This window comes from Clupea harengus, chromosome 3, assembly GCF_900700415.2.
Source record: "Clupea harengus chromosome 3, Ch_v2.0.2, whole genome shotgun sequence".
NCBI classification, from domain to species: domain Eukaryota; kingdom Metazoa; phylum Chordata; class Actinopteri; order Clupeiformes; family Clupeidae; genus Clupea; species Clupea harengus.
In genome coordinates, this window is record NC_045154.1 from 17,025,993 (window position 1) to 17,038,492 (window position 12,500).

Here is a 12,500-nt window from a genome sequence, read left to right on the forward strand (position 1 = left end):
AGCGTCACTAATCTCTCTCTGCTCCTCATCCTCGGCACGTGCCTCCTGATCGCCATGGCCACCTCCCGACGCCTCCCCCTCTTCATCTCCAGCTCTCCTCTTCTGCTCCTGTATCAAAGTCAGTCTGAGCTGAACCTGCGCCTGCTCCTTCTCAAAGGAGGCCATCTCTCTCTCCTGCAGGACCCCTCGGAGCTCAGCCAGCTCCCTCTCCTTCTCCTTCATCATGGCCTGCTCCCTGTCTTGTAAAGTTTGTCTGAGCTGAACCTGCTCCTGCTCCTTCTCAAAGGAGGCCATCTTTGTCTCCTGAAGCGCTATCCTGAGTCGGACCAGTTCCCTCTCCTTCTCCTCCACTGCAGCTCGCTCTCTTTCCTTCTCCTTCACAGCAGCCATCTCCCTCTCCAGCAGGACCCCTCGGAGGTCAGCCAGCTCCCTCTGCTTCTCCTCCATTATGGCCAGCTCCCTCTCCTGTAAAGTTTGGCTGAGTCGGACCAGCTCCTTCTCTTTCTCCTCCAGTGTAGCTCGTTCTGTTTCCTTCTCCTTCACGGCAGCCATCTCTCTCTCCTGCAGGACCCCTCGGAGGTCAGTCAGCTCCCTCTCTTTCTCGTCCAATGCAGCCTTGTGAGCCTCCTTCTCCTCCATCATAGCCTGCTCCCTCTCTTGCAAGGTACGCCTCACCTGTGCCAGCTCTCTCTCCTTCGCACTGAGTGCAGTCACCTCCCTTTCCTCTCCTTCCTGTGCAGCCTGCTCCCTCTCCTGCAAGGTTAGCCTGAGTAGGGTGAGCTCCTTCTCCTGCTCATTCAGTACAGTCACCTCCCTTTCTTTCTCCTCCATCTTGGCCTTCTCCCTTTCCTGCACCACCTCCCTGAGCTGAACCAGCTCCTCCTCCTTGATTGTAGCCTTCTCCTTCTCCTCCATCATAGTCTTCTCCCTCTCCTGCAGCGCCTCCCTGAGCTGAGCGAGCTCCTTCTCCTTGAGTGTAGCCTTCTCCTTCTCCTCCATCATAGCCTTCTCCCTTTCCTGCACCACCTCCCTGAGCTGAGCGAGCTCCCTCTCCTTCTCCTCGAGGACGACCAGCGGGACAAAGCGGGCCTGCAGCGCCTCCTGGATGGTGTCCAGCTCCGCCCTCTGCTCCTGCAGCTCCCTCAGCAGTCCGTCGGCCTCCTCGCGGGCCCCCTGGCACCGCCGCAGGGCCTCCTGCGCCCCCGCCTCCGCCTGCTCCAGGCTGGCGCTCAGGGCGCTCCTCAGAGCCTCGTGCTCCGCGCGAGGGACGTGGTCTTCAGGGGGAGGGGGCCAGATGGCTGCAGGTTCCTGGCGCTCGGCGGAGGCCTGGGAGTCCCTGCTCACCGGCAGAGGCAGAGAGGTGCTGCTCGGGGCGCCTGTGTCCTCTTTACGGGTGTCGTGAAGAAGAGAAGTGGCACTTTGCTCAATGCTGGCCTCCTCGTCTCTTAGGGAGGTGGTGCTTCCTGCCCCCATAGCCTCGTCAGGCTTATAATCAGGAGAGATGGCACTCTGAGTCTCTGTGCTCTCCTCGTTCGTCTCTTGGGGAGGGGTGGCATTCTGTGCCATGCTGCCCACCTCCTGGGTCTGGCTGGCTGTCCCCTGGTCCTGCCGCAGCTTGACGATCTGCCTGCCCATGGCGTCCGATAGGAGCTTCTTGGTGGCGTCTAGATCCTTGCCCCTCAGACTGACCTCTGCCTGTGCCAGCCTGGCGTTCACCTCCTTCCTGTCCCTCACCGCCCGATCCAGCTGCTGGCGCAGCCTCTGCACCTCCTCAGCCAGCTGCTCCTCCCTCCCGCGCTGCTCTTCCCCACGCCTCCTGCTCAGGCTCAGCTCCCTGTGGAGGCGCACCGCCTCCCCTCGCGCCTCCTCCCTCTGGGCCGCGGCCTCGTGCAGCTGGACCCTGAGCTCCTCCACCACGTTCTCCCTGACGGCCATCAGGTGGGCCTGCATCTGCCGCACGCGCGCCTCCGAGCCCACCATCCTCCTCTGCACCTCCCTCAGCGCCTCCTCCAGCTGCCAGGAGCGCCCGTGGGCCTCCTGCAGGGCCAGCTCGCCGCTCCTCCTCTGCTCCTCGTGCTGCGCCTCCCTCTGCGAGAGCACCGCCCGCAACTTCAGCGCCTCCTCTTCGGCCACCTCCTGCCTCCTCCTCACCTCCCTCAGCTCCCAACGGAGCGCCTCCACCTCCCCCACGAAAGCTTCCCCTGGGCGGACAGCGGGCCTGGGCACAGCACCTGGCAATAGGGGTCCTCCTTTAGCCTACAGGGCACAGACACACAACACACACAACACAGACCCTCAGCATTCAGTCAGTCTAAAGTTCAGTCCATACATCCTTTAGCCTACAGGGCACTGACACACAACACAGACACACAACACACACACACACACAACACACACACACACAACACAGACACACAACACAGACACACAACACAGACCCTCAGCATTCTGTCAGTCAAACGTTCAGTCCATACATCCTTTAGCCTACAGAGCACAGACACACAACACAGACACACAACACAGACACACAACACACACACACAACACAGACACACAACACTGGCGACAGTGGTTCAGGAGGTAGAGGAGTCGTTTAGTAATCGGAAGGTTTCTAGTTCGATCCCAACTCCTCCTCACCAAGTGTCGAATTGTTCTTTGAGCAAGACACCGAACCCCTAACCGCTCCCGAAGTATGTAGATATATCATGAGCAGGGTAGAATGAATGCATGACAGTGTTGTTGGATAGGATGTAGGCAGGTGAGACAGTCTAGATTAGGAGGGGGAGAACAGGCCCACAGTGAGTGGGCAGAGTTCAGCTGCCTAATATGCGTAGATGTACTTAACATTGTTCCCCATCACCGTAACTGTTTTCACAGCCGCCAAAGGTCACGCAATAAATTAGAGAAACATTTGGTGAGTAAACATAAATTTCATAAACAGATAAAGAGATATATTTAGATAAACAATTAAGAGCAGGCAATATGGACACTTCATCAGTATTAATGCCTCAGCATAATATGATATAGAAGGAGACGAAGGGGGAGAGGGAGAAGCTGCCCAGCATGGTGTGCGGGAATTTAGTTTATGTTTAGTTATGTTTAAATGGCACATGAGAATTTGAGTTATAAAAGGATAGCAAGGCTGGCAGGACACAACAACAATGCAACAACAATGCACAACTGCAACAACACGCGCCGCATCAGTAAAGGCTTGCGTGGTGAAACCACTACAAATGATCCAGAACGCGGCGGCGCGTCTGGTGTTCAACCAACCGAAGAGGGCACACGTCACCCCGCTTCTTATTGACCTCCACTGGCTGCCTGTAGCTGCTCGCATTAAGTTCAAGTCACTTATGCTTGCCTACAGAGTGCTTGATGGTTCTGCTCCCACCTACCTAAATGCTCTTGTAAGGGCAAATGTTACACCCAGGATGCTGCGCTCTTCTAGTGAGCGTCGTTTGGCAGTGCCGTCTGTGCAAGTACGGCAGTCCAGACTATTCTCATTTGTAGTTCCACGTTGGTGGAATGAACTACCCAGCACTACCAGAGCAGGGGCGTCCCTCTCTACCTTTAAGAAGCTCTTGAAGACCCAACTCTTCAGAGAGCACTTCCTGTCCTAACTGGCACTTCGACTAGTGCGTAACTTGCAATTACAGCAGTTACATTTCTGCACTTCTTTCTTTCTTTTTTTTTTTTTTGTTATATTTCTTATGTAAAGTAGTATTTATGTATTGTTACACCAGGTTCTATTGCTCGTAGCTTGAATATTCTCTCCCTTGTACGTCGCTTTGGACAAAAGCGTCTGCTAAATGACTAAATGTAAATGTAAATGTAAAGGCCCTCCTGCACAGTACAACATGCGCTGTCTATAGCCCACTGCTGCTAAACACAACAACATGTGCTGTCTGTAGCCCACTGCTGCTAAACACAACATGTGCTGTCTGTAGCCCACTGCTGCTAAACACAACAACATGTGCTGTCTGTAGCCCACTGCTGCTAAACACAACATGTGCTGTCTATAGCCCACTGCTGCTAAACACAACATGCGCTGTCTGTAGCCCACTGCTGCTAAACACAACAACATGGCTGTCTGTAGCCAACTGCTGTTAAATACAACAACATGACTGACAAGAAGTATGAAGTATGCTGCGTCAGGTGACAGATTTTGTTGCATTATTCATGACTATAGGATGCACTGAAGAGGAATTATAGAGGAAAGTGTAGATTGAAAGATGGAGAGGGTGTCCGCTTCTCAGATGGAGGCAGGAAGAAAATTACACGAGTGTGGGGGGGTCGATAGCAGAAGGCTCTGCCTCCTGTTGGGCTTTCTGATATTCTTGAAATAACAAGGAGACCTGCACTCTGGGGACAAAGTGGTCTCGGTGGGCAGTAGGGGACAACTCAATTCTTGAGGTAATTTGGTGCTCCTACTAAATCAATTCTATTTTTGACAGGGAGCCAGTGCAGAGAGTCAAATACATGTGAAATATGTTCATATTTTTTTAGTTCTAGTAAGTATGCGAGTGGCAGCGTTCTGTATTGGAGTGTGTGACATAGTGGACAGGTAAGGCGGGTTTAAATCTCCTAGAAAGCAGAAAAGGGGTGAGTGACAGCTGTCAATCCTCCAAAACTTTGTTTAGAAAACATAACTTTACTAGTCGCTGTAGAGCGCTGATCATAAGCATGCTTGGCCCATCTGAAAGCTTGGTGTGGAGGGCTGATCATAAGCATGCTTGGCCCATCTGAAAGCTTAGTGTAGAGTGCTGTTCATAAGCATGCTTAGCCTGGGAAGCTGGCTGTGATACTGGCCTAATGCCTACACTGACGCCCCAAGAGAGCTTGCATGTGGGGTCAGTACCGCAAGTAGTATCTACGGTGGAATGAATTCTTCGTGGACAAGTAGTATCTACGGTGGAATGAATGCTCCGTGGACAAGTAATATCTACGGTTGAATGAATGCTCCGTGGACAAGTAATATCTACGGTGGAATGAATGCTCCGTGGACAAGTAGTATCTACGGTGGAATGAATGCTTCGTGGACAGGTTGGAGATTTGACAGATTAGAATGGATGTAGCCTCAGTAGGCATCTGAGGACCAAGGGCCAAGCGTTTGACTGGCTGAGGACCAAGGGCCAAGTGTTTGATTGGCTGAGGACCAAGGGCCAAGCGTTTGATTGGCTGCTCGGCTAGGCCGCTGTTTGGTTCCATCCTATCCTAAATGAATGGGCTGAACAGCGATCTGCTGAGACTTGTGATTTATTGAGGACGGATTTCAGGAGTGGCTGGCAGGACTGACGAGTGGCTGGGGGCTCGTCTGTAACTGAACGCTGAAGACTGTGCGAATCAATACGAGATGTGATGGGTTAAGCACTGGAAAGGCTGGCGGGGGAAAAGCCAGACTAAAAATGAAAATCGATCGGCCTTTCTGAAATTGGTTGTTTTTTCTCTGTTTGATGTCATGGTGATCTAACATCTGTTAGCCTGAGACACAGGGATGAGGTGTGTGTGTGTGTGAGTGTGTGTGTGTGAGTGTGAGGGATGTACAGCTGAATTCAAACTAGAAGTAGAGCTGGTAAGCCCATCACGCCTCAGCAGCCCAAAAGGCCAATAAAAACGTAGCTGTGAGAGTGAAATCATGTGTGCTTGGACATGAATCTGTTGTGAAGAGCTATAAGGCACGAATATCCATGTGTGTGAGAGAGAGATAGAGCGTGTGTGTGTGAGTGTGTGTGTGCTTGAGTTCTCTGTAGCTGGCTGTTGCCTGTGAATGCCTTTGATTAATAAGCTTGTCCTGACGTCAGAAAAGGAAGGGCACTCAGAGCTGTGTGCCTTACAGTAACACAAATGAATGCTGGATAAGTACAGTATACCTTATTGGTGGAGATCTTAATGCTATGACATGTATGAGCGTATGAGAGGGTTACTGTATGAGGTGAATGAGAAGAGGGTTAGTGTATGAGGTGAATGAGAAGAGGGTTAGTGTATGAGGTGAATGAGAAGAGGGTTAGTGTATGAGGTGAATGAGAGGGTTAGTGTATGAGGTGAATGAGAGGGTTACTGTATGAGGTGAATGAGAAGAGGGTTAGTGTATGAGGTGAATGAGAGGGTTAGTGTATGAGGTGAATGAGATGAGGGTTAGTGTATGAGCGTATGAGAGGGTTAGTGTATGAGGTGAATGAGATGAGGGTTAGTGTATGAGCGTATGAGAGGGTTAGTGTATGAGGTGAATGAGATGAGGGTTAGTGTATGAGCGTATGAGAGGGTTAGTGTATGAGGTGAATGAGATGAGGGTTAGTGTATGAGCGTATGAGAGGGTTAGTGTATGAGGTGAATGAGATGAGGGTTAGTGTATGAGCGTATGAGAGGGTTAGTGTATGAGGTGAATGAGAGGATTAGTGTATGAGCGTATGAGAGGGTTAGTGTATGAGGTGAATGAGAGGGTTAGTGTATCGAAGCTGGAGAAACTGAGCGAGGTGAAAACGCTGTCCAGGAGGACTGGAGTGAAAACGTTTAAAGGAGGACCCAGCTTGGAGGGTCAGGTCAACCGAGACGGGCTGGAGATAGCTCTCCTCTGTGTGTGTGTGTGTGTGTGTATGTGTGTGTGCTGGTCTTTCTCTCGGCTGGCTGGAGATAGCCGAGAGGAAGGTTTACTTGAAGACAGCGGAAGATGAGGAGGAGGAGGAGGAGGAGGAGGCGGGAGAGGAGTTGCTGTGGCCAGAGAACACGTGGGCAGATGACCAGTCTGTTCTATTGCACCAATGGTAATTAGAGCTGAGGAACTTTTTGCCCTAGAGCGTAGATGCGGGGTGCACATACCCCTCGACCATCTGGGCGCTAGGACAGGAGGGAGAGGAGAATCGAGGGGTGTGGCGTGGAGACGGTGTGGCGTGGAGACGGTGTGCTCCGGCCGGGGGATCCGGGCTGATTGACGTACTGACTGACGTACTGACTGACGTACTGACTGACATAGCGATTGACGTACCGACTGACGTACTGATTGACGCATTGATGTACCGACTGAGGTACCGATTGACGTACCGATTGACGTACCGATTGACGTACCGATTGACGTACCGACTGACGTACTGATTGACATACTGACTGACATACTGACTGACGTACTGATTGACGCATTGATGTACCGACTGACGTACCGATTGACGTACCGATTGACGTACTGATTGACGTACTGACTGACGTACTGATTGACGTACTGATTGACGTACTAAACGACGTACTGAACCGATGGAGGAGGGTAGGGATGCACCGATACCGATACCAGTATCGGTATCGGTGCCGATACTTCGTTAAAATACTCGTACTCGTACTCGTACTCGTTGTTGAATTGCCGATACCAAGCACCGATACCACTCATCAGTATTTCACTGCATCAAACTGGCCGGGCTATGCTGACACAAAATGTGATTTATTGTCCTACCTGTCCTACCATTCTCTGCCAGACTAGTAAGTAGCTTATTTGCCGTCTTGTGTTGCATTTGCTTGATGTTTGACTGTGTTAGGAAAGTTTGTCATAGTGTCAAAGTATTTCAGTATACAGGTTTCGCGAAATTTAGCTGCTAGCATCTCGTTAGCGATTAGCAATTCCGTGGTGCTGCCTTAACGGCGATTTGGGCTCATTTTAAGATAAATGACGACGACAGGAGTAAGGCACAGTGTAAGATCTGCACTGCTACGGTGTCGAGGGGCGGAAAGGAAAGTACTCTGTTTAACACAAGCAATTTGATTAAACATCTGAAGACGCACCATAGTGCTAAGTACACAGAGTTCACTGATGCTAGTGGCGCAAGACCGAAGCAACCAATCTTAACTGACGTCTTGCAAAAGAAAAAAACGCGCACGCACACAGAGAGAGAGAGAGGTAGAGAGAAAGACTGTGCCACATAGGTTAAGTGATTGTTTGTGTACTTGAGCAGGAGATTCTTCTGATCCTTTTGTAACTGAAATGTGCTCTTGTGCTAATCCAGTAATAGTTCACTTTTTGTTAAGCAGACTGTGTTGTTAACTATGCAGCAAATTGAATTGCCTTTATCTGGTTATATTTGCATTTTGTCTAATGTGATGATATTGTCTGTTTGAAGGCTTTTTTTGTGTGTTAAAACCAGAAAAGCTCTGTTTATTTTTGGCTTGGGATAGCCTTCTGTTAATTTTGTACTATAGGCTTGACATAATCTGCAGAGGATAAAATAAAATCTGCCTCCAAATTAATTGCACTTTCATGGAGACCAAATCTAAGAAGTATCGGTATCGGTACTCGGTATCGGCAAGTACACAAATAAAAATACTCGTACTCGTATCGGTTTGTAAAAAAGTGGTATCGTGCATCCCTAGAGGAGGGGGCTACATCCTGAGAAACCCCTGGATAAGGCGTCGGAGGTCATCGAAGTCATCTTTCTTCAAATGCACTGGAGGAGACGAAAATCCCAAACAATGAACGTCTGCCTAAGGGAAGCTGCGCCAAATGCTTTGCTACGCCAGAGCAGGGGACATAGCTGACAGGTAAGGAGGGTCTAAATCTCCTAGAAAGAAGAAGTGGGGTGAGAGACAGCTGTCAATGGGCTCCTCCTGAACCTTGTTTAAAAAATTCTTGTTTAAAAGGTAGAAGATTTTCACCACAAAACCGAGGTGCGCTGTCCCCTGCGGTTTTAATACATACAACGGAATACACAATAAGTCACTCCTTGGGCTTCACCTTGCACACATCGTTTCCCACAACCCTCCCACGAATGCGTACGCAAAAGACAGAAAAGCGCAACTTGTCATTCTGCGCTCCTGCAGCAGGCAGAAGCGGTTTTAACCATAAGGGTTCTGTTTGTACCACACCATGTTTTCAGGCATTCCTGGCACCAAACCGTGGCCAAACCGGGCAGCCAATCAAGCGCTTGGCCCTTGGTCCTCAGCCAATCAAGCGCTTGGCCCTTGGTCCTCAGCCAATCATGCGCTTGGCCCTTGGTCCTCAGAAGCCTACTAGGGCATTCAGTCAGATTTCTGTCAATTGGACACATTCAGTCAGTTCTGTTGATTTAACACACCTGGGGGGGGGGGGGGTATCGGCATCGACCCTGAACACACCCAGGGGGGGGGTATCGGCATCGACCCTGGTGTGTCTCCGAGGCCCATGACATGTTAGGGCAGTCTTCAGTGCATCTGACACATTCAGTCAGCGTTTAGTCCATTTACGTACTAAGTCAGTCAGATTGCTGTCAGATGTTTTTGTTCAGTCAGCGTTTAGTCCATTTACGATGTTCAGTCAGATTCCTGTCAGATGTGTTCAGTCAGCATTCAGTCCATTAAATATGGTGAGTCAGCCCTCTGAGTCTCAGACTTTCCCTCAGCTCTGTGCATAGTGTCCCCTGTCTCTCTGTGCATAGTGTCTCCTGTCTCACTCCCTCAGCTCTGTGCATACTGTCCCCTGTCTCACTTCCTCAGTTCTGTCTCACTCCCTCAGCTCTGTGCATAGTGTCCCCTGTCTCTCTGTGCATAGTGTCCCCTGTCTCACTTCCTCAGTTCTGTCTCACTCCCTCAGCTCTGTGCATAGTGTCCCCTGTCTCACTCCCTCAGCTCTGTGCATAGTGTCCCCTGTCTCTCTGTGCATAGTGTCCCCTGTCTCTCTGTGCATAGTGTCCCCTGTCTCTCTGTGCATAGTGTCCCCTGTCTCTCTGTGCATAGTGTCCCCTGTCTCTCTGTGCATAGTGTCCCCTGTCTCTCTGTGCATAGTGTCCCCTGTGTCACTCAGGTATGCAGACAGGTCACTTTCTGTCCTTTCTGTCGAATAAGCAGATAATACACTAAAGGGTGGAGATCAGAGGGAGCGCACACGCACACACACACGCACACACACGCACACACACATATACACACACACACACACACACACACGCACACACACACACACAAACACACACGCACACACACACACACACACACACATATACACACACATATACAGTACACACACACACACACACATACACTCACACACACGCACACACAGACACACACACACACGCACACACACACACACACACGCACGCACACACACACACGCACACATATACACACACATATACACACACACACGCACACACACACACACAATCACGCACGTACGCACGCACACACACACACGCACACACACACACACCTCGCTTAGACAGGCCTAAGATTTATTTTCCCATTTCCTCACTACGGTGAGGAGTATAATCTTCCTGTCAATTATTCTCTTAATCTCAACGGTAAGCCAGCTCACACAGGACGGGTCGACACCAGCACCAGGGGCTCAGAGAATTCATTACAGAAATTCTGCTTCCGCTGTAACTTTGTTACTCAGGGAAAGAAGGAGACACTAAAGAGAGAGAGAGAGAGAGAGAGAGAGAGAGAGAGAGAGAGAGAGAGAGAGGACAAAGAGACATGGAGAGGCAGCTTTTAGTTTCTATGCTAGGAAATTTCCTTCTGTGAAGCGCATTGTGTTACCTCCTGGTATGAAATGCGCCGTATAAATAAAGTTTGATTAGATTTGATTTGAGAAAGACAGAGAGAGAGATCTAAATACATCAAAGTTCAAAGGTCAAAGGTTCAGAGGACACTAATTACAAAAGACATCAAAATCTAAGCCAGCACTCAAACTCTGAAACAGAAACGTCCTCAAACCGATCTGTAAAAGAAACTGCTAATTTTTCAACACATTGTCACATGAATAATGGAGACATTGAGGATCAATGACCTGACCACAGTCTGAGTCAACAGAGGGAGCAGCTGAGAGAAAAACATCATTGATCGCCCATCATCACCCTGTCACATGGACAGTGTGCAAATCATTGATCGCCCATCATCGCCCTGTCACATGGACAGTGTGCAAATCATTGATCGCCCATCATCACCCTGTCACATGGACAGTGTGCAAGTCATTGATCTGACAATAATATGAACAAATTGCAGGAGAAATGCTCTGAAATCAGCTTTAAAAAGAAGCAGTTCATTGATCTTCGTATTGTCATGGTGACAATGTAGATGCTGGTGATGGGTTTATCTGGGCGCCCGTCTCCCATGACATCTGGGATGGGCTGCCTAGTAACTGTTGTCCTGCCATGTGGCCATCTGAGACTGAGCTCTGAGGTCCTGCCAAGCCCAGCCTGTGCCTGTGCCTGTGCCTGTGCCTGTGCCTGTGCCTGTGCCTGTGCCTGTGCCTGTGCCTGTGCCTGTGCCTGTGTCTGTGTCTGTGTCTGTGTCTGTGTCTGTGTCTGTGTCTGTGTCTGTGTCTGTGTCTGTGTCTGTGTCTGTGTCTGTGTCTGTGTCTGTGTCTGTGTCTGTGTCTGTGTCTGTGTCTGTGTCTGTGTCTGTGTCTGTGTCTGTGTCTGCTTCTGTCCCTGATATGGTTTGCATATAAACACACAGTACTGTTCTATCCCTGCTGTGGTGTGCATATAAACCGTTTTTGATATTCTAATATCCGACAATCTCACACTCACACACCCCTCACACTCACACACCCCCCCCCCCTCACACTCACACACACCCCTCTAGTCAATACCACTGTCCAGCTTCCAGCCTCTTATTATAACTGGTTTTATTCTCCCAGCACATCATGTGAAGACATGTCCCGTTGCCTTGGAGATGTACGAGAGCAGTGATGACATTTCCCGTCGTCTTGGAGATGTACGAGAGCAGTGATTCTCCCCCAGCGGTGTTGTCTTGTGTGTCGACTGTCACTCACAGCCCCAGCATCCCCCCCTCCATAACGACACAGAGCCTTCTCAGGCAAACACAAACACACACACACACACACACACACAACGAGTAATAACAGGCAATCATAGCTGTCCTGCCCTTCAGATGCTCCGTGCAGGCTTTACCTAAGGCCTCTGGCCAGCAGGGCATCTCCATTATATCTGAAGAGGGTGGCAGTCAGTTATTGGCAGCTTGTGAGCCCAATTGATCCACGGCATTTACCTCCATTGACCTGAGGGACTGTGTGTGTGTGTGTGTGTGAGTGTGTTTATGAGCTTGTTGGAGTATTTTTGTAGGAAATGAATATGGAAAATGGATTTACAGAATACCCATTGATTTATGTGAGACGGGGGTTAGAGTTAAACCGTTGGAATTTGAAATAAGAGAGCGTAACCTCACGTTGACCCAAGGGAAATAATGGGTGTGCTATCAGATACAGTATCGCCTTCTGATTTGAGTGGGGTCAGATGGGAGGTCTAACCTAATTGGCTGTAGGGGTTTACCAAACAGGGCATAGGTGGGAGGTAACCTTTTAAATATCTTGGGGCGAATGTATCTGGCAGATCTATTTCCGGAATGCATCTCTTTGTTGTGGTTTAAATTCTACAATAAATCTGAGAGAACTTCATATCCTGGTTTTGATTCGCTGATTGAGAACTGCATGGGACTGCAAATAGACCCGACAAGCTGATGTGTCTTTGAGAGGGTGTTGGTATGTGGACGCGTGTGTCACTTGCTCGTGAGAATGTGTGTGT

The 12,500-nt window shown here is 49.8% G+C and overlaps 1 protein-coding gene across 2 annotated transcripts in view; it reads right to left on the minus strand.

The window, feature by feature from the left end:
- Positions 1–12,500, minus strand: part of uacaa (uveal autoantigen with coiled-coil domains and ankyrin repeats a) — a 49,646-nt gene that overhangs the window by 7,723 nt on the left and 29,423 nt on the right. Inside the window, exons 11-12 of one of the 2 annotated variants that reach the window (XM_031564798.2) lie at positions 553–2,256; positions 1–294 (exon numbers count right to left, since the gene is read on the minus strand). The exon at positions 1–294 is cut by the window's left edge and continues 84 nt beyond it. In XM_031564798.2, the coding sequence (XP_031420658.1) occupies positions 1–294; positions 553–2,256 (1,998 nt within the window). Of the gene's footprint in view, positions 2,257–12,500 lie in introns of both variants that reach the window. The other variant, XM_031564797.2, reaches the window with a different exon arrangement.